This window comes from Mycothermus thermophilus, assembly GCF_041956435.1.
Source record: "Mycothermus thermophilus strain CBS 625.91 unplaced genomic scaffold VTJ04scaffold_4, whole genome shotgun sequence".
Taxonomy (NCBI): Eukaryota; Fungi; Ascomycota; class Sordariomycetes; order Sordariales; family Chaetomiaceae; genus Mycothermus; species Mycothermus thermophilus.
The window spans coordinates 1,358,286-1,380,118 of NW_027191430.1; the positions used below are offsets into that span (position 1 = coordinate 1,358,286).

The window sequence follows — 21,833 nt, forward strand, 5'->3', positions numbered from 1 at the left end:
AGGCTGTGACGAGCACAGGATATTATGATGTGAATAGACTAGAAGAATGGTTGAACTCTTTTCTGTAAGAGGATATGTCTATAAATAGGACAAGTGTTGTGCAACGTATGATATCCTGGATAAAAGTTACTCCTCCGTATGGCAGTTTGAGTTGTTTGCAACGAGTACACTGAGGTCAGAAAGTCGTTTTCAATTATTAACAACACTTTCACCTCTCACCTCTCTCCAAAGAAGCTGGATTATTGCGGTGATAACCGAGGTATCTAACCAGGAGTCTGCGGTTGTATCTCCCTTCCATCCAGTTCCGCCACACCCTCCCTCCCTCTTGCCAAAGTCACAGGCCTCGGGGCGGGAGTCCCGTGAAGTTCTGGCTTCGTGACCACACCCAGCCCTACTCCGTCTGATGAGGCGAGCTGCCTCTGGCGTTTTTTCCGCTGCCGCCGCAGGTAAAACAAGAAGAAACCGAGCGCCAGGAGCAAGAGAAACCCGAGCACAGCCGAGACGGATATCGTTGCGATCAGGGCCGTGCTGGGCCCCCCCCGAGGAACCCTCGACAGTGCCGCCCGAGGGTGATTCTGTCGGTATTATTATCGTGTCATTGGCGGAGGTGGTAAGAGCCAGGTCCAAGTCGTGCGACCCATACAGCATTCTCACACCAAGGGCATCAATGGTCTCTGGGTACCGAAAACCCACCGAATTGTACTCCCCGTCTGCCGACCTTGTGGAAAGGAAAATGGAATAACCGTCTTTCGGGATTTGAGCAGCACAATAGATCGAGGCCAGGGCCTCCCGATATGTGCTCGGGCGATTGACACATGAGAATTTCAACTCGACTCCGGGCTGGGAGATTCCATCGTTAGCATTTATCACTCAGGTACCGTTGACGTACAACATCACATCAGAGAAAGAGAGGTAGTGACTGATATGCCCACTAGCGGCGTGGACAGTTGTTAAATTGTGTTGAGCACACATATTGGCTTTCTCGCTGCCATATTAGTCTCGTATGCATCTCCTACATACCAGGTCGAGCTTGGGGCAGCAGGTGACAGTGGTACGAGATGGATCACGGGTGTTATCCTGACAAGCGGTCCAGTATCCAGAGGGACAAGCGATGCCGGGCGAATAGAAACCGTTAGAGATAATAACCCTGGCAAAGTCGTCGGGCATACATTCCAATTCGTTGTCGAAGACATAATCGACCGGAGCCACGTCAACTGTGTGGACATTGCCGCAGGAAGAAGGGGGGGAAAAGGTGGTGGTGAGTGGGATAGAGGGGAAAGATGCAAGTGAGGCCGTCCGCGTCAGTGTAACTACTGTAACAACTGTCGTCCCAACCGTCGTAATATGCGTGATTCGCGGCCGCGGTGTCTGTGTTCCGGAAGCGGTCCACGTCCTTGTAACTACGATAACAACTGTCGTCCCAACTGTCGTAACGGCCATGGTTGGAGGTTGAACGAGGACCAAGAGAACAGAGAGTAAACCATCAAGGACAGAAATATTAAATATTAGGCGATATTAATCACTAGGGTTAGGATGTCACGACTGCTGGGGAATGGTGTTAGCCGGGTACGGAGCAACCATAGCTGGTGTGAATAAGAGAGCAGAAGCAGAGAGCCAGAATGTTAGGCTCTCAGGGCTATTAGGCATTGAAGGTAGTTAAACAGCTTTGAACCCATGCTGTGGCGCACTTAAGCAGCCGACTACTGGCCGAAATCCATCTATTGCCAACACACACACACACACACACACACACCATGGCGGCTGTGCTGGTTCTTGCCGAGCTCCAGAACCAATTATTGAGCCACTGATACACACCAAAATCTCGAGTAATCGCCCGGAAACGCTGGCAAAAAGTGCATTAGACTAACTAGCCAACTGAAAGAGGACAAGGCTGTGGAGGGTATTCACAGAATCATGCACCCAAGACCTTAGCCTCTTTCTCCTGGAGCTTCCCCCGAACTCATCCCAAATGGAATGAAGGATGTCAGTTGTCAGCCGCTGAAAATGCCTCAACACCCACGAGTATACCGCCCAAGGCTGAGTTGCTATTCTTTCATCGGGTTCTTAGAGGCAGCCTCGTGGATGGAACATCTCTCATCCCACCACTAATACAGCTAAGTTCGAGGGCAGTCCGCTGCGGAGAAGGAATACCACCTGAACCGCCCTGAAGCCCCGCAGCAGTTGTCGCCAGCTGTAAATATCAGCTGTAAGCACCTTGCCGTCTGTTGCCTGTTCATCGGCCCCTCATCAACAACCTCCTGGTTCAAAGAAACACACCTCACCATCACCACGACATACAACTCACTACTTCGAGCTATCCACTCAACCTATTTCTATCCATCCTCCCAACTCATAATCCCTCTCACGTCCAACCACCACCACCAACCTCCCAATCCCTCAAACCATGCCACCCCTCCCTCACCCTCCCCTCCCCCGCCTCATCACCTACTACCAAACCCACCACACCCCCTCAGGCGACTTCATCTCCATCCTCCCTCTCCTCCGCCATCCCGGAATCCACATCACCCACGTCATCCTCGCCGCCATCCACATCAACGAAGACCCGTCCGGACTCACCCTCAACGACCACCCGCCTTCGCATCCGCGCTTCACCCAGCTCTGGGCCGAGCTGCGCGTCCTGCAAGCCAGCGGCGTCAAAGTCCTCGGCATGCTGGGCGGCGCGGCCAAGGGTTCCTACGAGCGCCTGGACGGCGACGACCTGGACCGGTTCGAGCGGTACTACGGGCCGCTGGCGCAAATGGTGCGCGACTACGGCCTGGACGGGCTCGACCTCGACGTGGAAGAGCCCATGTCGTTGGCGGGCATCATCCGGCTGATCGACCGGCTACGGTCCGACTTTGGGCCCGAGTTCATCATCACCCTCGCGCCGGTCGCCAGCGCGCTGCTGAGCGCCAAGCACAACCTCAGCGGGTTCGACTACGAGGCGTTGGAGGTGATGAGGGGGAAGGAGATTGCGTGGTACAACGCGCAGTTTTACTGCGGGTGGGGGGATTGCAGCAACCCGGCCATGTACGAGATGGTGTTGGCCAAGGGGTGGCCGCCGGAGAAGGTGGTTGTGGGGATGGTGACCAACCCGAAGAATGGGGCCGGCTGGGTGCCGTGGAACGTGCTTGGGACGGTGGTGCCGGTGTTGGTGGGCCGGAATCCGAGGTTTGGAGGCGTCATGGGGTGGGAGTATTTCAACAGTTTGCCTGGAGGCGAGGAACGGCCATGGTAGGTTGTTTACTTAGTCAAGGGCTCGGTGTTGTTGTTCGGGCAGGGAGGATGACCATGATCGCTAACTGACTTGACTTGGCAGGGAATGGGCGCAGGCTATGAGCGCCTTGCTGAGGGGATTGCGGACTGTTCCGGGTGTTGGAGAGAAGGATGCGGCCCCGGCAACTACGACGGAACCGACGAAAGAAGCTTCCAAGCCGATCGATGCCGACCCAGATGCCGGAGAGAAAGAAGACACGGCACCGGTGCCGGGAGAGTTCGAGTACCATTCGGACGGTGGGAGCGAGAAAGATGATTAGAGTGCCTTGTTGAAACCGTCAATGTTGAATGGTAAGTCGACGGCATTCGCGATATGGAATGTGACACGACGGCTTGAAATTGCCGTGCTTAGGACATCTTGATCGTGTCTGTCCGAAGAGCCTAAACTGCGTCTTTGGCCGGAGAAATCTCCGTGATTGCTGATCAGATGGTCCAAGTCCGTAAAGGAATCGGCGATTGTCTGACTTCGACAAGCCACGTTGTGATACCACAAATGTCCTTTGCATAGGGAGAGATGAACATGCTTCCAGTCCCCATCGAACTGGGCGTTGACCTACAATGCAAGCAAAAGTACCATTTCCCATGTCCCAAGAGAGCAATGCTAGTGGGCTTCAGCCTACACGCTGGAGTTCGTGTAAGACAGCACCATTTGCTGGATACCTGAGCCACACAACAAAACAAGGCTGGATGAAAGCCTGGTATCGCCGAACAACCATAGCTTGTTCCTCAATCTCCCTCCTCTTCACGAAATATCCAGACGTTTCCCGACCTCGACTGAAGGTTCTAGACCCTTCACCGTTTTACCGCAGCCACACAATCGTTCTGGACCAGTCCATGCAGAAGTGTGTGTGTGCTTTGCAGTAGCAGCATCGGAGTTTCTCCCGTTGGGTACCGACTGAAGTATCCCAACTTGGAAGATCTGCGTATCGTTATCTGTTTGGGTCTTTGAACCATTGATTCTTCCCGCCCAATGTTGCCTTGACATCAAGGGGGCGCGGGGGCTGGGGACAGGGGAGTTGGGTATGACGTCAAGCATGCAGGTTTGGCAGCGCCGCCTCATGGCCCGCCTTCCCGGACCCTCCGGCCAAGAATAGGACACCTTCTACTACCAACATGACATTGCTGACGGCTGTGAATGGAAATAAGGAAAGCCATCGTTCGTGTTCCTCTTCCCACTTCGCTCCGCTAGCATCCACGAGGACACTGGAGCACGGAAGCTAAGTTGACCACGAGGATGGTCACGGGGATTGTCAGCATGAATGATCACTTCACACCTCACACTAGTTAGGCCTCAACTCCCGTAGTAAGTACATCAGGTACCGAGTAACACCTGACATCACCAGAACCAACCCACCCCCACGAGAGTCTCCGATAGAAGCTGTCTCATCTCCTGCTTCAAAGCGTCCAATAAGCGATCAAGATTCCAACAAACATGGCGACAACGAACTGATCTAGGCGAATCCCAAACGGGTCAAACCGTGAGATGATCTCCCTTCTCCCGTCAAAACAGAGTCAGCAGTGGTTCGTTCATCCCGGAGTCGAACATCCCTGAAGTGATGATGTGCAGCGGCAAACCGGCGGAGACACCGGGCGGCGCGAGGATGGACCCCGGGGATCGACCCCGGGGAATGGGGAAACATGAATTGAGAGCTCAGCTTTCCTACCATCCACCTAACTCAGGTACCTACGACGGCTACCTATCTGACGTATGTATGTACCGTAATCCGGTTCGCTGGAGCCGGCGATTCCCCGCGAGTATCGGTTATGAGACATGTAAAAATCAGGCAGGCCTGGAAATTTCGCCCCCAAGATGCGTTCCCTGTTTGTGTTTCCCAACACCGCCTCCTCCGGCTGAGGTTCTCCATGGATTACCTCACGAACTGCAGGTCCCGTTTTGCCCGAGCTGGCCTTGCATATCGACCTTACCTGCCTGGATATAGCAAGGGGCTTAGTATGAGGTAGGGCTGAGGACCTGGGGTATTTATAACCTCTGCCCGCTGACCAACGTCAGGTCTACCTCCACGGCCTCCTTCTGTGCCATGACAATGATCAAAGCCAATTCATCACTTGAATAACTCATACGCACCGCTTGTGTTGCTATGTTCTTCCAGGACGAAAAAGCGTCCTGACCAACACAGACAAACACTCTTGACATCCACGTCTCTCCTCTCACACTCCAACAAACTCTCAACACCTCTGTCACACCCATCTCGACTCCCCAAACAACCAACACCTCGCCTTAAATACTCAATCTCCCTCTCCCACAAACAAACATATACACGCACCCCCTCCACTCTGAACCTCAACACCTCCAAACCAACTATCCACAACCCTTCTGCCTCCAAACAAAATGGCATCCAACCTCTCCTCCCTCTCCCCACCCCCACCCCCGGACCTAAGCGCCTACTCCCGCTCCATGCACCTGCACACCAAGCGGCAGATGGAGTCGATCCTCAGTTCGAGCGCGCAGCATCAGCAGCAGCAGCAGCAACAGCAAAGAACCTCACAGTCCCAGCAACCGCACCACCACCATCAACAGCGCCAACAAGACGGTGCGCCGGCCGAACCCACGACGGGATTGCCTGATAGCGTTGCGCGCGATGCCGGTTTGGGGAGGAGGGGTGTCGGGGATCATGGGTTTTCTTCTTGATAGTCTCTGGCCCTAATGAAATCACGACCAGGCAAGACATTGCAGGACGGGATCGAATCGGTCAGGTTGTCGGAGGTGGGATACCTATGTTGAAGTTGAGCAAGGCTGAGGCCGTGTAGTCAAGTTGCTAGGCCGGAATAGTTGGTGTATGTACAATAGATGTATCATTATGTCCTATTCATTGGGCGGCGCAGTGGGGTTTGGCTGGCTTGGTTGTCGAGTTGGATTGGGTTAACAGGTTGGATCTGGTCGGTTGAGCGGTTAGGTGTGGTTGCGCTGGGAAAAAGTTGCATCGATATGTGTACTTCGGATTCTCGCCGCATCTGGACGTTCAAGAGAGGTATCATAATGATGATTACTGTGTGTCTGGCTCGTGTTCGGCCCTGATTATCTGCGTGAGTTTTTAGAGAAAGCGACTTCTCGGTCGGCGAGGCGGGTGATCATCCAGCTGGATGATCGATCGTCATGGTAGGAACCTTGCATGCCACTCCTTCAAACTCAAGCCCCGGGCTTCTTGATCTTGATCCCCAACAGCGCAGAGTGGTCCTTTTTCTTCTTCACCTGCCGCTTAAAACTTGGCGGGGGCATCACATCCGGCGTCGGTGCTGTTGATGGCGGCTTCGAACTCGCCACCGATGCCGACGCAGATACCGGCCCCGACCCCAACCCCGACCCAGACCCAGACCCAGACCCGCCGTTTGTCTCATCCACCGCCTCCTCCTCAATAATCTCCTCCTCCATCTCCTCCTCGATACCTCGCAAACGCCCTCCTCGCAGCCTCCGCATCCTCCTCCTCCTGCCTCCTCCTCTCCTCATCCTCGGGCCTCACCACGCTGACACCCGCCAACAAATCCCCGCCCGCCTCCTGCCTCGCCTTATCCAGCCTCGCGTTGCGACTCCGAATCTCATCCAACATATCCGCCACCATCATCTCCCGCTTGGCCTCCTCCTGCTTCGCCTCCAGCTCCGCCATGGCATTCCGCTCCTGCGCATCCTCCCCCTCCCGCTCCGCCATCTCCCGCTCCAACCGATCCAGCCTCTGCTCGTCGGTTTCCTCCGCCGTCGGGTCGTCCAATCCGCGCTTCCACGGGTCCGTGTTGCGCTTCGCGCCCCGTTCCACCAAATAATCTTGATTCTTCGGGTCGGTGCGGAAGACGATCTCGCCCGAGCAGCGCGTGCAGCGGATGTAGAAGCGATACAGTTGAATGCCGAGGTAGGTTTCCCCGGGCGGGGTTTCCTTGCGCGCGTTGAACTTGCGCCCGCGGTACATGTACTCGCCGCAGGTGACGCAGCGCAGCGAAAAGGGCAGCATGAGGCGGACGGTTTGGACCTTGGCGGCGTTGGGGTCGCGCTTGGGCTTGCGCGAGCGACCGACGAGAGACGGGTCGAAGTCCGGGGGGTAGTATTTCCTGGAGAGGGAAGCGGTTAGCTCGATGGCGATGCGAATGGATGGGGGAGGGTGGAAGGCACGTACGTGAGGACTTTGCGTTCGGACATGTTGGCGGTGGTTGATTAGTTGTTGGATAGATGGGTTGGTGGGATGTGGAATGCGGAAGCTCGTTGTTGCCGAGCGGTTTGATGGTTGTTGAGGTCGAGTTGATGTTAGGTCGACGAAGATGGAATCGAGGCTAAGTGCGGCGTCGACACCTCTGCGGCTCAACCCTAACCCTGACCGATCACCGCCGTATTACACAACACCCACCTCTACAAAACAACCCATTCCATGGTACCCCTCGGTTTGCTGGGAGTCACTGGTCAGCGGATATGAGTCTAGTACCGAATAACCGCCTGTGTGTTCCTGAAACTACCTTTCTAGCCATACTACCACATCATCCTGCAGTCACTCGAACAACATCAGACTATTAGGATTAACTATATGCCCATACCATAAGCTTGCCACCAACAAATATAACCTCCATCCCCATCATCCCTCGCTCCAAACGCCCAGCAATGCAAAATAAAAACCAGGCCAGCCTCACCCACGCCTCCAACCCTTAGGTAGAACACGAAACTTCAACACCGCCCAGGGAACAAAAGCACCTCCCTCCTGAACACACTCCCCTCCCCGGTCTGAGATAGAAACAACACCTCAACAGCATATAACTACCTTATTTGAGATACCCTTCGCTGAAACCCTCTCTCACACTCTACCTCCCGGCCCCTCCTCCCGCTTGCTGATCGTCACCAAATAAGATATCGATAATCTCATCCAGCAGCGTAAACACCAGATGTACACTACCCAGCAACCATCAGTGTCAGCATCCTGTCCTCAACCAGCATCACCAAGATAAATATATAATAAAGTAGAGGGCATAGAATGGCGATAGAAAGGGGAAAACTCACTTCAACTTTGCATTATTCACCACCGCAAACACCCTCCTCGCCGCCGCCTGGGCATTCACCCTGCCCACCACGCTGCCCACCAAATCCGGCACCAGCGTCGCGAGCATCAACCCGGCCTCGGTCCTGGTCCTGCTCTTCTCCTGCTTGGTCCTGGGCGGGCCTTTCCTCTTGCTCACCTCCGCCGCGCTGACCCTCGTCACCCCGTCGTCTTCCACGAACGGCCACAGCGCCTGCTTGACCATCCCGACGTACTTGAGCAGCATCTCCTCGTCCTGCGCCAGCGTGCGCACATTGTCTCGCAGCTTGCGCTCGATGGTGCCGCCCAGCAGCTGGTGCAGCACCACCACCACCGCGCGACCGCGCAGCCAGTTGTTGCCGCGGTTGAGCTCAAACACTTCCAGGAAAATGTCGCAGATGGGCTTGACGAAGGGTTGCGCGGTGGCCTTGTCGAAGGCGCTGAGCTCGGCTTCGGCCTCAGCGGCGGCCGCCGCTGCGGCGGCATCCGGAGTTTCTCCTCCTCCCGCGGCTGGGGAGGCGGCGGCCGTGGTGCTGTTGCTGCTGCTTCCTAGTTGGCCGAGTAGGTTTTGCCCCGCCAGCGAGAGTTGGTCCAGCACGGGTATGTTCCCGAGGATATCCTCCATCCCGTCCGCCACCGAGTCGTACAGACGGGTAATCATATCCTTCTGCTTATGTTGTCCATCCGCACCAGCACCACCCCCAGCAGCAGCGGAAGAATCACCCCCGCTCTGGCCACCGGCAACGGGCGCGATGACCCTCTGCGAAAGAAACGCGCGCAGCTCGCGGCTGCGGCAGACGTCCGGCAGCAGCAGGAGCTCGCTGAGATACTTCTCGAGCGCGGCGCGGCGTTTCTGCAGGAACTCGTTCTGCAGCTTCATCACCACGCGCCTGCGCGGGAAATCCAGGTTCCGCACCGACGGGTAGCGCGAGCGCAGCTTTTGATGCAGCGCCAAAAACTCACTGTACCGGCGCATGACGACCCACGTGGCGGCGGGCATGCGCTCCCCCGCGTTGCGCGAGACCTCGATGGCGTAGAGGGCAAACTCCTTGCCGTCGGCGTCGCGGTTGCCAGTCTGGATGGACTTGATCTTGACGGTGGACCGTCCGTAGAGGCTGTTGTCGCTTTCTTGGATGACGTATTGCTGGCGTTGGAGCTCCTTGCGGCGGATCTCGCGCTGCAGGCTGGCCTTGGACTTGCGCAGGATGCGCAGCTCGGCGGCATTGTTGGTCAGCTCGGCCTTCTTGAGCAGCGAGTCGACCACGGCCTCCTGCGCCACCAGCTTGTCGATGTCGTTAGTGAGCGCCTCGATGGCCTCGGCAAGCCCCAGGTCGCCGGGCGCCGCTTCGTGGACCACGTCTGCATCGTCATCGTCGCCCTCGCCTTCGGCGTCCGACTCCTCGTCGGACAGGTACTTCCCCTCGTCACCAAAGAGGTCATCATCTTCAAACACGCCAATCCTCGACGCGGCGCTGACCAAGCCCAACGAGGCAATGCTGGGCCTTTCTGGTGGTTTCGACGGTCTTTCCACGTCAAACGACCCTCTGCTGGAACGAGCCAAATCTGTAGAAGACCTGGGACCCTCCAATGAGTTGCCACTGACCCTCGTAAGATCAACCGATCCTCGGTTCGACCTAGGCGGACGAGGGGGCGAGTCCCCTTTCTTCGTCTTCCCTCCTGGGACTGGCGGAGGTGAGAAGAGCCCGCTCCCTGTGTCATCATAGCCAAACAGCGACGCCCGCAAGTCATCGGTCGTCGGCTGCTGGCTGTTCTCCAGAATGGTATTCAAAGCTTCCTCCATCGCCTGGACAACCTTCTTGTCCGGGACAGGAGGCGCCCTGGGGTGTGGCTCCTGATCGAGGCTGGCCAGGGAGTCTGCAAGCGTCTCATCGCCCACGTCTTCATCGTCGAATAACGGCGGGGGCGAATGAGCCTCGTCGAATGAGCGTCGAAAATCTGCACCGTTGCCGCCGCCATTCGTATCGAGGATTCGTAAATCCGCCGCCGAAGCCGGTTTTCGCGAGGGGGGACCCATGCTCAATCTTGGGCCCAGGCGTGCGATGGGAGTAGGCTTTGGAACGTTGAAGGATGTCGATCTCGGGAGAGGCGAAGCAGCCCTCGGCCCGGGAGCGGCGGTAGCCATGACCGTGCGCCTCGATGCTTCCTCGGCGGCAAGCGCCTTGAAAAAGAGATCTGACTTCTTGAAGTTCTGGAAATGTTTAACCCGCATCTCCTCGAGGACTGCGCTCTGCGCCCGTAGAATTTCCCTGCGTGCACGATAGTACTGCTCCGGAGTCGCTTTCTTCCCGGCCTTGAGGAACTCTTGGATGATACGCTTCGACGAGGCCGGAACTTTGAGTTCTGGCTTGCTCAGATAAGCAGCGTCGATCTGTGCGAGATCGAGACGGTCGGATTCCGTCCACGGCGGAAGCTGGAGAGGCAGCTGCTCTCCCTCCGGCCCATCATCTTCTAGAGGGTTACGGAAACCATCCACAACAAGCCAGAACTGCACCAATGGCATGAGATTTTGTCTGTCCATGTATTCCATGAAGTACGACAGCGCCGACGGGTCGCGCAGCAGCTCGGCGAGCGACGCACGTTCCAGCCGGGACTCTGTCGGCGCGGACAGCTCGGCGGGTTGCGGAAGGGGGGGCGGTCTTCCACCCCCAGCAGCCAGCTGGTGAACCCTCTGATCCAGCATACGCTTGCCCATCTCCAACCGGCGCAGGTAGACCTGGTCCACGTTGTCCTGCTGCATATCCCTCTTGAGCTGGCTGGCAACCTCGTTGCGGAAGCGGCGCGCATCCGAGAGGTTATTGACCTTCCTAATGGCCCGGATGAACTTCTCAAAGCGCCTCTCGCTGTCGGCCGGGGTCAAACGGGGAAAGGCGACGGGCTTGCTGTTCTTGGGGGTGGGCGACGCATGCTGGTCCAGAGCGGCGCGCAGCTTCCGGACGGTCGAGCGGTCCTGGAGCACGGCGCGACCGTAGTTCTCCATCACCTGGTTCCACGTATCTGGGTCCGACAGCAGCTGCATGATGGGGAACATGACGGCGCAGGCCGTGATCTCGCGGATCAGCGTCGACACGGCCCTCGACGAGAGCAGAGTATCGGGGAGGACCAAGGGCAGAACCTTGGCCATCTTTTGACGCAGATGGTCCTGCTGAGCTGTCTTGGTGTCGGAGAAGGCCAGGCTCGCGGCCGGGTGCAACTTCCCGCCCCTGTATTTGGACGCGATGGCCAGGTCCAGCTCCTCGGTCTCGGTGACGGTGCGGTTCAGCTTGCGGCCGCGGACGGAGCGCTCGGCTTCGTCAAAGTCGCGGAAGTGGGCGGTCAGGATGGGCACGATGCGCGTGGTGAGGACCTCGGCGAGGTCCAAGGCTTGAAGCCGGTGGCCGACTCGAAGCAGGGCACATCGTATCGCACTATCCACCTCGTCCAGAAATACGGGGTTCGGGCTGATGCTCGAGTACCAGGAGCGTATGAAGTCTCGGATGATGAGGCCGAGCACCTCGTCTAGGGCAGCCGAGAGGCGGGGCGAGGAGGGGCAGAGGGGCGCCTTGTCGAAGGTCTGACGGAGGCGGAGGGCGGCGACCTCGGCGTCCCAGGAATCGGGGGCGAGGAAGGCGGGAGCATTGGGGCGGGCAGTTGAGATGCGGAGCTGGCGGTATCGAGAGCCGCGCGAGGTGAGCAGGATCAGAGCGGCCAGGGCGGCGAGGGTCAGCACGACGCCAGCAACCAAGGCATGGCCGGCCCAGCGCAGGGCGGGCCACCAACTGACGGCATATCCCCAGGCGATAAAGCACGCGACACCCCCAAGTGCTACATCTCTCCCTCGAACGGCCATAGTTTACGGCTGGCGACGGGCGGCTGTTGTCGCCGCATGTTTCGGCGGTGGTAGGGAAGTGGGTTTCGAGCCAGTACCTTATGTTGGATGTTTGGATACCTTAGGTACTTGGATGGTGGGGAAGTGCTTCACCGTCAGTGGAGGTTAGAGGTTGTTTGGTCAGAAGAGGAAAGGTTGCGCATGCATGCTTCTGGCCACCATCAGCAGAGCATGTGTTCCATTGCCAGCGGAACCATCACTGTGACCCTAACCCTGGACATCCCACCTCACTCACCCCTCCATCCTGCTCTCTCACCTCCAACCCTCACGAGCCTTGCATCATCACTCATCACAAACAACATATTTCACAGAGTAAACTCAACACCCTCAGCTCACCACCCCCTATACCAACCCAAACCAAGTCCTATTACAACCACATCCCATCCCCATCCACCACCACCAACCTCCCTCCCCCGGAAACCAACTCAACTCACCACCATGACTACCCCCTTCCCCTTCCCCCCCGAATACCACTTCCCCCCCTTCTTCACCCGCCAAACCAACCTCACCACCCACCACGCCCAGCTCATCAAATGGTCCTCCCTCGTCCTCGCCTACTGCCGGCACCACCGCATCCTCAAGCTCTCCCTGTCCGGCGAGAAGGGCATCACCATGAACCCCAACCCGGGCGAACTTCCTCCTCCCCCTCCCCCTACCTCAACAACAACAACAACAACAGCAGCAGCAGCAGCAGCCTCTTCTCCTACTGCTAGCCTAGAAATAGACACCACCGACCTCTTCCACAACAAGCGCATCAACCGCCGCCTCTCTCCCGCCGACATCCGCGAGGTGATCGACTTCCTCCGCAAGGACGGGAGGGCCGAGTACGTAGGCGGCTCACCTCCGCCTGCACCGTCACGGTCCGGAGAGGTTGCCGGGTCGGGGGCGACAGGCATGGCGTGGATCTACTGGCGGACGCCCGAGGAGTGGGCGGCGCTGGTGGAGGGGTGGGTGGACGCGACGGGCCAGAAGGGGAGTGTCTTGACCGTGTTCGAGTTGGTTGAGGGTGATGGGAGTCGTGGGACGGGTAAGTTAAGCTTCTTGCTTTCTTCATATTTTCATTCATTCGTCACACAGGATGGGTGACATCAGGTAGCTGACAATGACATAGAATTCCACGGTCTGGATCAAGAGCTTCTGCTCAAAGCGTTACAAGTCTTGGTGAAACGGGGCAAGGCGCAAGTGTTTGGAAACGAGGACTCTTTGGGCGTCAAGTTCTTTTGATGACCCTACCCCTACTCCCTTGGTACACTCTTTAAATAATGTCCTAATGGCCAGCTCCACAACGCCGGCTGCTACCCATACATAGAGGCCCAACACGAGGACGCTACCTAAAAAAAGGGAAGGAAAGGATGAAAGGAGGGATATATGTGCCAACCGACCGAATCATCCTCCAACAAAACTCGAACAACCATGATGACGAAACTCCGATAATCGCCAATGCGAGACAGGCAGACAGACAACAGAAACCCAGACACTCCCGAAACGCCATGCTACCACCCACGACACTGCGAACCCTCCATTTCCTTTTTTCCTCATCCATACCCACATCTCCGAACACGGGAGATCTCCGACCATCTAACTGGTCAACAAATACTTCTTATCAAAAAACATCTCCTGCCTCATGGCCACATCCAGCAGCCAATCTGCCTTGACGATCCTCGGCTCCATGTGTCCGCGGATCGCCATCTCCTTAAACTTGGGCCAGAGCTGCTTCTCCGCCGGCGACGAGCCGCTGAGGAGGTACACCGGATCCGGCTCCGCCCCGCCGTCCTCTTCCTCCGAGGTCGGCTTGATCGTCGCCCACCCGCGAGCGCGGTAAACCTTGAATATCGCCCCGTTGGCCTCGGCGATGTTCTTGAACGCGTCAACCCCGTTCGGGATCTCCTGAGTGCAGTAGATGGGCACACCCCAGAGCAACCTCCCGCGGTTGGCGCGCGCCCGGTTGACAGCAGTTTCAATAGTGACGCCAAAGCGCGCCTCATTGGCCTTGTCTTGCAAGAGATACTTCTCGGGGTCGGGGCGCTTTCCGGTCTCGATGCAGGCCGTAATGAAGGAAGAGTTGATAACCGTCGGACCCTTGGCCAGACAGCGGAGGAACTTCATCGTCCGCACCATGCCTGGCGCCGCGAGGTAGTGGCAGGGCGCGTTGTCCTGCACGATTTGGATGCCCATCGCGCGAAGCTTTTTCTGTAACCAACGGGTTAGCATTTGATATTCTGGACGCAGCACCCCACGGGATAACTTACCCTGTCCGCTTCCTCCGAGGCCCTATTCTCCACCCACCGCTTGTATCCCGTCAAGCAAATCCGCATGTCCACCTCGGGCAGGGCAAGCTTCGGCCGCTTGGCTGGCCGTTTGTTCTCCTGCTCCTCCTCAGCATCGTCATGTGTCCTCGGTGCCTTGCTAGGGGCCGGGCTGGAATGCTGCGCCGCGCGCTCCTTGTCGAGCTGGTCCGCCGCGCGCTTGCCACCCCAGACCGCGTGCGGGCCCTTCCCCGTGCGTTGTTTCTCCTTCTCATACAGCGCAATATCGCCCGCCAGGTCGTGCAGCTTCGAAAGCGCCTGGGCCTTGGCGCTGCGGCTGGCGCTCGACATGACCGAGGGCGTATCATTCTCCTTGCCGGAGCGGATGTGCCGCGCCTTGGCAGGCGTCTGGAACGTCCCGAGCACGGGGCCCCCGCTCTTCTTCCGTGCTGACGACGTCGATGCCGGCGGAGCCGGGCTGCTGGTGTCCTGCATCACACTGAAGTCCCTGTCGAGACCAACAGTGAGGGCATTCTTTTGCGCCTTCTCGTTGATCTTCTTCTTCAACTTGGCGGTCTCCGTCATCTCCTCCTCGCCGCCCGGGTAGTAGAGTTCCCGCAGGATGGGCTCCTGAAGGAATGTCTGGCCAATAACCTCTCCCAAATTCGTCCGCGGCGGGAAGTGCCGGTACTTGGGGTTCGTGAGCGGCAGGACCTGGCATGCTGCGTAGCTCTCCTCGATCCAGAGATGGTTAACAATCTCAATGTTCCAGTCCTTGGCCGCCTCAACCTTTTCGCTGTGCATGCGGGCCGTGATGAGATGCGTGTTCTCAGCCTTCATGGTGCGTGTGTAAGTGGCACCAGCCGCGGTGATGAGGTTTTCGAGATAGATACGTGCTTCGCCGCCGTAGTTGGAGACGGTAATCCGCATGTCCTTGAATCCCGGAATGCCGTGCCTCGGTATCGGGTAGTGCAGAAGCCGCCGGAAGGGAGACGTCCATTCGTTGTGCACCATCAGATGGTAGAGCCAAGCCAGGTTTCCAACATCTTTTCCCAGCCGTGCTGCGCGTTGGTACTGCGTGCCGTCCCGGTACTGGCAAATGAACATATCGCAGTTTGCCACATCGTCGACAATTTCTCCATCGCTCCGTTTGATCTTGTCCTCGAGGGCTTTCCGAAACATGGCGTTGATGGGCAGGTCCGTCGAGAGCATGACCTTCTTTTGGGCGAAAACAACCAGCTTCTCGGGCACTGCCGGCTCGTAGGGTCCGTTCGGGTTCGGAGTCGCGGCGCTCTGGATCTGCTGGCTCGAGGGTATCTTGACGGCTTCTTCGGGTGCCTTGCGAAGGATTTCGGGATCTGGGAGGAGATACGGCGTTTCGTCGATCCTCTTGCCTAACCGGAAGCAGTCGTCAAACCTAGAGGGGTGAGTCACAGTTCTCAACAGCAGGCCTAGAATCCGCACTCACCAATGAGGCAGCACAATCTTGCACTTCAACCCTCTCTTCACCGCCTCCTGGCACTTCTCATGGCTCATATCCAGGGCACAGAGATGTGTGGTCTGCTTTGAGAGATCCTTCGACTCCATCCCGCCTAGGGCCATAATGGCTCCGGTAATGCTCTCCTGGTCGTTCAAGGGGAGGCCGGCACAAGTGAGGATGACGTTGGAAAAGATCATGCGCGGATCCGGAGAGTAAGGGCGGACCTGAGCGAGGCGGTTGCGGGCGATGCAGGCCTTGATCCAGAGCGAGTTCACCACGGGGATCATCATGGCCTGGGCCTCCGAGTACTGCTCAAAGTCGATCGTGTTGGACACGATGTGGGTGGCCTCGTGAATGCGGATCAAGCCATTGTGATCGGGTTCCAAAACCTCGGCGCCACGGCTCTTGACGACCTCGGAGAGCTGATTCGGAGTGGGGTTGGTGAGCAATTAGATGGCAACCACGGGGATTTTGGAGGTGATTGCGATAGTTGTGACTCACCTGAGCGATGACCGAGCTCGTCAACGACTTGCTCTGGACGAAGGCAATAAAACACGCGTTGAACAAGCCCGGCTGCTTCTCTCCGTCGGCCATTTTGACGATAATTACACGCTGCGACGCGTCGCTTCAATACACGCGTTTTCCATCAAAAGCCGGCCACCGGCAGAGCGAGTTGGGAAGAGAAAGCTGCCTGTCAAAGGCAATGCCCTGCGGTGATGGCGAGGAGTTTGTTTTTGGAGAATGCAGAGTCGAAATGAGCAGTCCCAAAAGCAATGGGCTAAAGAAGGAGTGACAGGTGCAGGCAGGTGTTTTGTGCATGGAGAAAGACGCGCCAGCCCACCAAAAATGACCGTGTGGGGCAGCGTGAGGCTCGACGCGAGGCAACCGCGCTGCACATGACCAGAGCCCATTAAACCCCTGGTCAACCCTCGGCGCGGGTGTGGAGTCTTTCAAAGATGCCAAGACTCTTCCCATTTCGGTCTTCAACACTCAAGTGTCTCTTTAACCTCGACTCAATGAACCTTGAAGTCTATAAAACGGGAAGCAATCCCCAACAGACTCGACAGGCAACATAGCGATGGTGTTCCCACAATGACCCTGTTCCACGCCCTGATCAGGACTCACCACATCACTTCCCGCAAAAAAGTAGCCCACCTCCGTAAAGCAGCCAGCAAGCTTGGCTGCTTTGCCCTTCTCCGAAGTGGTGGGTGTCCTGGGATCATGTACTGCAAGGGCAGCGAGGATGCTGTGAAGAATTGGGTCGAAACTGTCCAGGTGTGTTGGATAAAAAAGACCATTATCACAGGCTTGGCCAATTGGCAAGAAACGGGGCCAGCTAATGTCACAAAAACCAGAGGTTACGATATAAAGACTTCCAGCTCGCCTCCAAACCGGCCCCTATCGATGCAGAGGTTGCCCAACCAGAAGCCCGGACAGGTTTGTTTGAAGTGACGTCGACGGCCGAGTTTGCCGATGCCATGGAGCAAAGAGGGATTTCGGGCTGGTGGAAGCAGGCCATGGGATTCTCATGAAAGAGATGTTCCCTGAACCGTTGATAAACTTCGAAAGAGCATAGAACAAGAGTGATCAAGCCATTTCCCAACCCCCTCACTCCTCTTCCTCCTCCTCATCCCCTCCTCCTAAACACCCTCCCCACCCTCCCCAACACCCCCGCCAACCAAGGCGTCATCCACAAACTCGCCGCGATCCTGACCGGCAACAACACCTTGGTGACCGCGTACGCAACCGCCAGCTCCACGACCACCCGATACTTCGATTCCTGCTCCCACCTTCGCAACACCCCTTCCTCGCCCTCAATCTTCCCGTCGTCAAACCCATACATCTGCCTCTTCACAAGGTACTTCTCCCACCGCCGAATCCCCTCGGACACGTACCCCGCGCAGTGGTCCAGGACCCACGATACCAGGTCCTTCTCGCCTTCTTTGGCGCCTCCTCCGCTCGCCCCGAAGAAGTAGTGCAAACCAGAAAAGATGGCAAGGATGGGTACGACCGCGGTTACTTCGTGCAGGATCAAAAACGCAGTGATGTGCTTTCCCGGGGCGCTGCGCAGGCGGGAAGCGGCGGGCTGGAAGCGGCGGGGGAGCCGGGAGATGAGCCGGTCGAGGCGGGTGAGCGGTTGGCTGGCTGATGGGGATGAGGGTTGGGTAGCAGAAGGGTAGGGAGGGGTGGTTTGACCCAGGTTTGGCGGCAGTGGTTGTTGTTGTTGAAATTTGGGTTGTGTGAAACGGGGTTGCGGAGGATTGGGACCGGTATGCTGGTTTCTGATGAGAGACCGGGCCAGGGACCGAAGAGGGTGTTGAAAGAGACTAGGACGCGCCATGGCGAGGGATTTGATTCACTGGGCCGAAAATGAGTGTTTTGGTTCGAATTGAAGAAATTGGGCCTGCAGCCTGGAGCTCCGGGTTTCTCTTGCTAAGTATAAGTAGGTTGGACAATGTCTTGAGTGTGGAGGTGTGAAGTTGAGATGACGAGCGCAGTGCTTGAATGCAACGGAAGTTCCCAGCGGGGGCCCACCTGAATGGGTTTCGGGTTTGGGTCAGTGACTCCGTACAGTACTTCCTGATATCTGAGCCATATCAACAAAACAAGGACAATACGAGCACACTGATCATGTACGCACTGCTTAAGCCTATCATACTCTGGAGGGCATGACATTACTTCTTAATTAAGTATATAGCAGTCCCTAAGTCTATATTCTATCAAATGTTTTCCCATCATATCATCTCATCAGTCTCATTAGGTAGGTACCTATGCCATGTATTCAATCATATCGGCCTCTCAGCAGCCGATGACGTCCTCCTTCCGGGCCTATTCTCATGGAGGCTGGCCGTGCTAAAGCCATTGGCCTTGAGCTCATGGCCCTGATGATGCTGCCACGAAGCCCCGTGTCCATGCCCATGTCCCTTCGCCGCAGCACCCGTCTCCTTATCGCCGTACATGGCATACTGAATGCCCAAATACGCATCGCAGAACGCCTGGAACGTGCCGCACAGCTTGAAGGCCAAGGGGATGGTGGTCTTGGAGGTGAAGAACCAAAACATCTTCATGGCATCGCCGATCAGCCAGCTGGCGAGGACCGACACGCGGAAGCCCTTGCAAGACTGGGAGCGGTGGTTGGCCAGGATCTGAGGGATGGGGAGAACCGCTTCGACGCCGAGACCGATGAAGCCGATCAGAGGCGAGTAAGAGCTATAGATCCACGGCAGCGGCGCCAGGAGGAACTCGCAGAGGCAGAGGCTGATGAAGAGGGCGAGGAGAAATTGCCAATATCTGGAGCAAGACGGTGTGTGTCAGCGCCGTTTATCTCTTTCCAAGTTTGCGGCTGCAATGGTTCAGATAAGACTGGACGCATCGGGGGAACCCACGGTTTTGGCGACCTCCACTGCCAAAAGTTGAACGGACGACGTGTCTCATGAACCCGGGAAAACGGCGTGGCCGCGTCGCCGCCCTTGGCGTACGGCGGCGGCCGGTGGTCAAGCCCGATCTTCAGCAGGATGAGCTGCATGCCGACCATGACGAAGGACTGGATCAGGAGAGCTCGATCGTATTTCGCTCCGGGATAGTAGAAGATCCTGTCGGAAGGGTCGTTTGTCAGATTTGGACGTGTCTATGCGATGGATACGGCAGCCAGGCGAGAACATACCTCATGAACGACGCAACCAACATGATGAGTGGAATGTCGAGCGAAAACCCGGCGCTGGACCGGTTGCGGTACATCGAGTAGGCCTGGTCGCTGTACGAGAGGAGCGGCGAGAGAATGAGAAAGGCCGGGGTGATGTACCCGGACAATGTCGTCAACCACCCCATCTTTGTTGTCGTTATCGATGGCTTATGCCGTCGTCGACGTCGGCCGGGAGAAGCAGGGACGGGGAAAGAATGTCTGCCACGGCACGGCCAAAGAGACAACTGGCCTCGGATGCCGCGGAACACAGCAATCAAAGCAATTGACTGACAAGAGAGCGACAAGCCTGTCAATCCCGTGGGAAGCGCCCAAAGTCGACGGCGCCAAAAGAAAGAGTCAGAAGACGGACCGGATTGCAATGAGGATGCGAAGAGTTAAAGCTCGCGCCGCGTCTCGGGAGACAAAAGTCCAAGATTCGAGACGGGCTCCGCAATTCTGGAGCTTCGCGGCTTTGTTGTCGATCCGAGATGCTCAACTGCCGGCTACACCCTTGTTGGTGCCAACTCAACCAGGAATTGACGGCTGGCAACGTGCAAATAAACAGTTGGTGGCAGCCGCCCAGGAACCCCCTTTTCCTGTTTTGGCTAGTTTCATCAGGGGACGACAGTCCCAACAACACAGACTGACAGTCAGCAGAGATCCAAGTAGACGCCTAGGTATCAATCGCGGAATTCAATTGAAACGGTTCAGGCTTTGCTTCTCTCAATGGATTAGTGTAATGTAGTAGTGTATGGCTGTAGCAGTCGATCTAGACACCAAACACAGTGACCACCCCTGAGGTGCCACCAGCACAAAACTGATCCCCAAACCCGCCATCTCTCCACGCGATACAGCTGACCACATTCTCCCTCTCCTTCTCCTTGCCGTCCCTCCCAATAATCCTTTTCCTGTTCTCATTCCCACTTCCCCACGGCACCGCTACCTTAGCCACCACCTTCCCCGTCAGCACATCCCATGCCCATATCCTCCCCTCATTGCCTTCTGTCTCGGAACCGGTCATCTCATCCCCAGCAACCACCCACCCCTCCCCACCCCCAAGCACGCTCTGCACCCTCAACTCCTCATTCCTCCTCCCCTGCGCTTCGTACGTCTTCAAACAACTCCCATCCCTCCGATCCATCAACCGAACTTTACTATCCAACGTGCCCACCAACACCGTCCTCCCGTCCCTCGCCAACCACACACTCGTCACACTCGCGGGGAACGTATCCGCCACGCATCTTCCCATGCGTATATCGTAGCTCCTCACCCTCCCATCGACGCTGCCGGCCAGGATCTCAGCGTCCCCCGGGGCAAGGGCCGTCACCGCGTCCTTGGCCTCGGACAGCACCTGGATCGGACGCGGGTTGTTGGACCGCGCGTCCCACACGCGGACGGTGCAGTCCAGGCCGGCGGAGACGACAACGTCCTCGCCGCCGCCGAGGAAGGTGACGGCGTTGACGCGCCCCGTGTGCGAGTGCGCGGTCGACGAGGCGCCGAAGCGCCGGACCGTCTGGGCGGTGGCGACGTCCCAGAGGAGAACGGCGCGGTCGCCGCCCGCGGAGGCGAAGAGGGCGTTGGTCGGGGAGACGGCCAGGCTGAGGACTTCGTGCGAGTGTTGGGTGTAGGTTTGGATTAGCTTCCCTTGCGGAGGTGGGGCAGTTTGGGGACGGGAGGTGATGGTGTTGGAGGGGGGATAGACGGGGGAGGTCGAAGCCGGGTTGTACAGACGGATGGAGCGGTCGGAGGAGCCGGTGAGGATGTAAGTGCCGGGGGAGGAGGAGTAGGTGAGGGCGTGGACGGGGCCTGGGAGGATGTATGGTCAGCGGTGTGATCAGTTGGGGTTAGATTGAGGCAAGACAAATATACCATTCGAGCCCAGGAGTTGGGCCACTGGCCGAGAGGGAAAACGGGATGACGGTTTTTGAGACATCTCTCTTTCCTGGACACCACACTCTCTCTCTACGTTCAGAGCAGAGACGAGCTCAGCCTCACCACCCTCCCCAGCTACCACCTCAAGACGCTGTCGAATGACAATCTATGAAGTAAATCGGCCGTAAGTAGAGAATCTTGTCTTGTGAGGCAGCTGGCGCGTCTCGGGCGCTTGACGCGCTTACGCAGCCGCGCAACAGAACCAGCGCTGTGCAAGATCCCTTTGGCGAGCTTGTGTGTTGGGCCAATGAGGGGAGACAACTGTGGTGGTTGTTGTTAACTCCTGGGTATGTACAGGAGTGATTATGCGAGTTTCAGTGTG

The 21,833-nt window shown here is 57.3% G+C and overlaps 10 protein-coding genes across 10 annotated transcripts; 4 read left to right on the forward strand and 6 right to left on the reverse strand.

The window, feature by feature from the left end:
* Positions 1 to 2,404: 2,404 nt before the first annotated feature.
* On the forward strand, positions 2,405 to 3,536 carry VTJ04DRAFT_6231 (uncharacterized protein; the record flags this gene model as incomplete). The annotated part of the gene is made up of 2 exons (XM_069364431.1): positions 2,405 to 3,234; positions 3,320 to 3,536. 2 exons carry the CDS (start codon positions 2,405 to 2,407, stop codon positions 3,534 to 3,536), a joined length of 1,047 nt encoding a protein of 348 aa, XP_069218257.1.
* Positions 3,537 to 5,626: 2,090 nt separating this feature from the next.
* On the forward strand, positions 5,627 to 5,926 carry VTJ04DRAFT_6232 (uncharacterized protein; the record flags this gene model as incomplete). The annotated part of the gene is made up of 1 exon (XM_069364432.1): positions 5,627 to 5,926. One exon carries the CDS (start codon positions 5,627 to 5,629, stop codon positions 5,924 to 5,926), a length of 300 nt encoding a protein of 99 aa, XP_069218258.1.
* Positions 5,927 to 6,647: 721 nt separating this feature from the next.
* VTJ04DRAFT_6233 (uncharacterized protein) lies at positions 6,648 to 7,423 on the reverse strand (the record flags this gene model as incomplete). The annotated part of the gene is made up of 2 exons (XM_069364433.1): positions 6,648 to 7,335; positions 7,401 to 7,423. The coding sequence occupies 2 exons, from the start codon at positions 7,421 to 7,423 to the stop codon at positions 6,648 to 6,650; spliced, it is 711 nt and encodes a 236-aa protein (XP_069218259.1).
* Positions 7,424 to 8,073: 650 nt separating this feature from the next.
* Positions 8,074 to 12,132, reverse strand: VTJ04DRAFT_6234 (uncharacterized protein; the record flags this gene model as incomplete). Its single annotated transcript, XM_069364434.1, has 2 exons — positions 8,074 to 8,161; positions 8,270 to 12,132. The coding sequence occupies 2 exons, from the start codon at positions 12,130 to 12,132 to the stop codon at positions 8,074 to 8,076; spliced, it is 3,951 nt and encodes a 1,316-aa protein (XP_069218260.1).
* A 477-nt stretch (positions 12,133 to 12,609) lies between these two features.
* Positions 12,610 to 13,395, forward strand: VTJ04DRAFT_6235 (uncharacterized protein; the record flags this gene model as incomplete). Its single annotated transcript, XM_069364435.1, has 2 exons — positions 12,610 to 13,198; positions 13,283 to 13,395. 2 exons carry the CDS (start codon positions 12,610 to 12,612, stop codon positions 13,393 to 13,395), a joined length of 702 nt encoding a protein of 233 aa, XP_069218261.1.
* Positions 13,396 to 13,749: 354 nt separating this feature from the next.
* On the reverse strand, positions 13,750 to 16,491 carry VTJ04DRAFT_6236 (uncharacterized protein; the record flags this gene model as incomplete). Its single annotated transcript, XM_069364436.1, has 4 exons — positions 13,750 to 14,361; positions 14,421 to 15,834; positions 15,886 to 16,319; positions 16,399 to 16,491. 4 exons carry the CDS (start codon positions 16,489 to 16,491, stop codon positions 13,750 to 13,752), a joined length of 2,553 nt encoding a protein of 850 aa, XP_069218262.1.
* Positions 16,492 to 16,989: 498 nt separating this feature from the next.
* Positions 16,990 to 17,429, forward strand: VTJ04DRAFT_6237 (uncharacterized protein; the record flags this gene model as incomplete). Its single annotated transcript, XM_069364437.1, has 2 exons — positions 16,990 to 17,172; positions 17,253 to 17,429. 2 exons carry the CDS (start codon positions 16,990 to 16,992, stop codon positions 17,427 to 17,429), a joined length of 360 nt encoding a protein of 119 aa, XP_069218263.1.
* Positions 17,430 to 17,524: 95 nt separating this feature from the next.
* On the reverse strand, positions 17,525 to 18,238 carry VTJ04DRAFT_6238 (uncharacterized protein; the record flags this gene model as incomplete). The annotated part of the gene is made up of 1 exon (XM_069364438.1): positions 17,525 to 18,238. One exon carries the CDS (start codon positions 18,236 to 18,238, stop codon positions 17,525 to 17,527), a length of 714 nt encoding a protein of 237 aa, XP_069218264.1.
* Positions 18,239 to 18,683: 445 nt separating this feature from the next.
* VTJ04DRAFT_6239 (uncharacterized protein) lies at positions 18,684 to 19,725 on the reverse strand (the record flags this gene model as incomplete). Its single annotated transcript, XM_069364439.1, has 3 exons — positions 18,684 to 19,188; positions 19,284 to 19,490; positions 19,562 to 19,725. 3 exons carry the CDS (start codon positions 19,723 to 19,725, stop codon positions 18,684 to 18,686), a joined length of 876 nt encoding a protein of 291 aa, XP_069218265.1.
* Positions 19,726 to 20,348: 623 nt separating this feature from the next.
* VTJ04DRAFT_6240 (uncharacterized protein) lies at positions 20,349 to 21,512 on the reverse strand (the record flags this gene model as incomplete). The annotated part of the gene is made up of 2 exons (XM_069364440.1): positions 20,349 to 21,385; positions 21,449 to 21,512. The coding sequence occupies 2 exons, from the start codon at positions 21,510 to 21,512 to the stop codon at positions 20,349 to 20,351; spliced, it is 1,101 nt and encodes a 366-aa protein (XP_069218266.1).
* Positions 21,513 to 21,833: the final 321 nt, after the last annotated feature.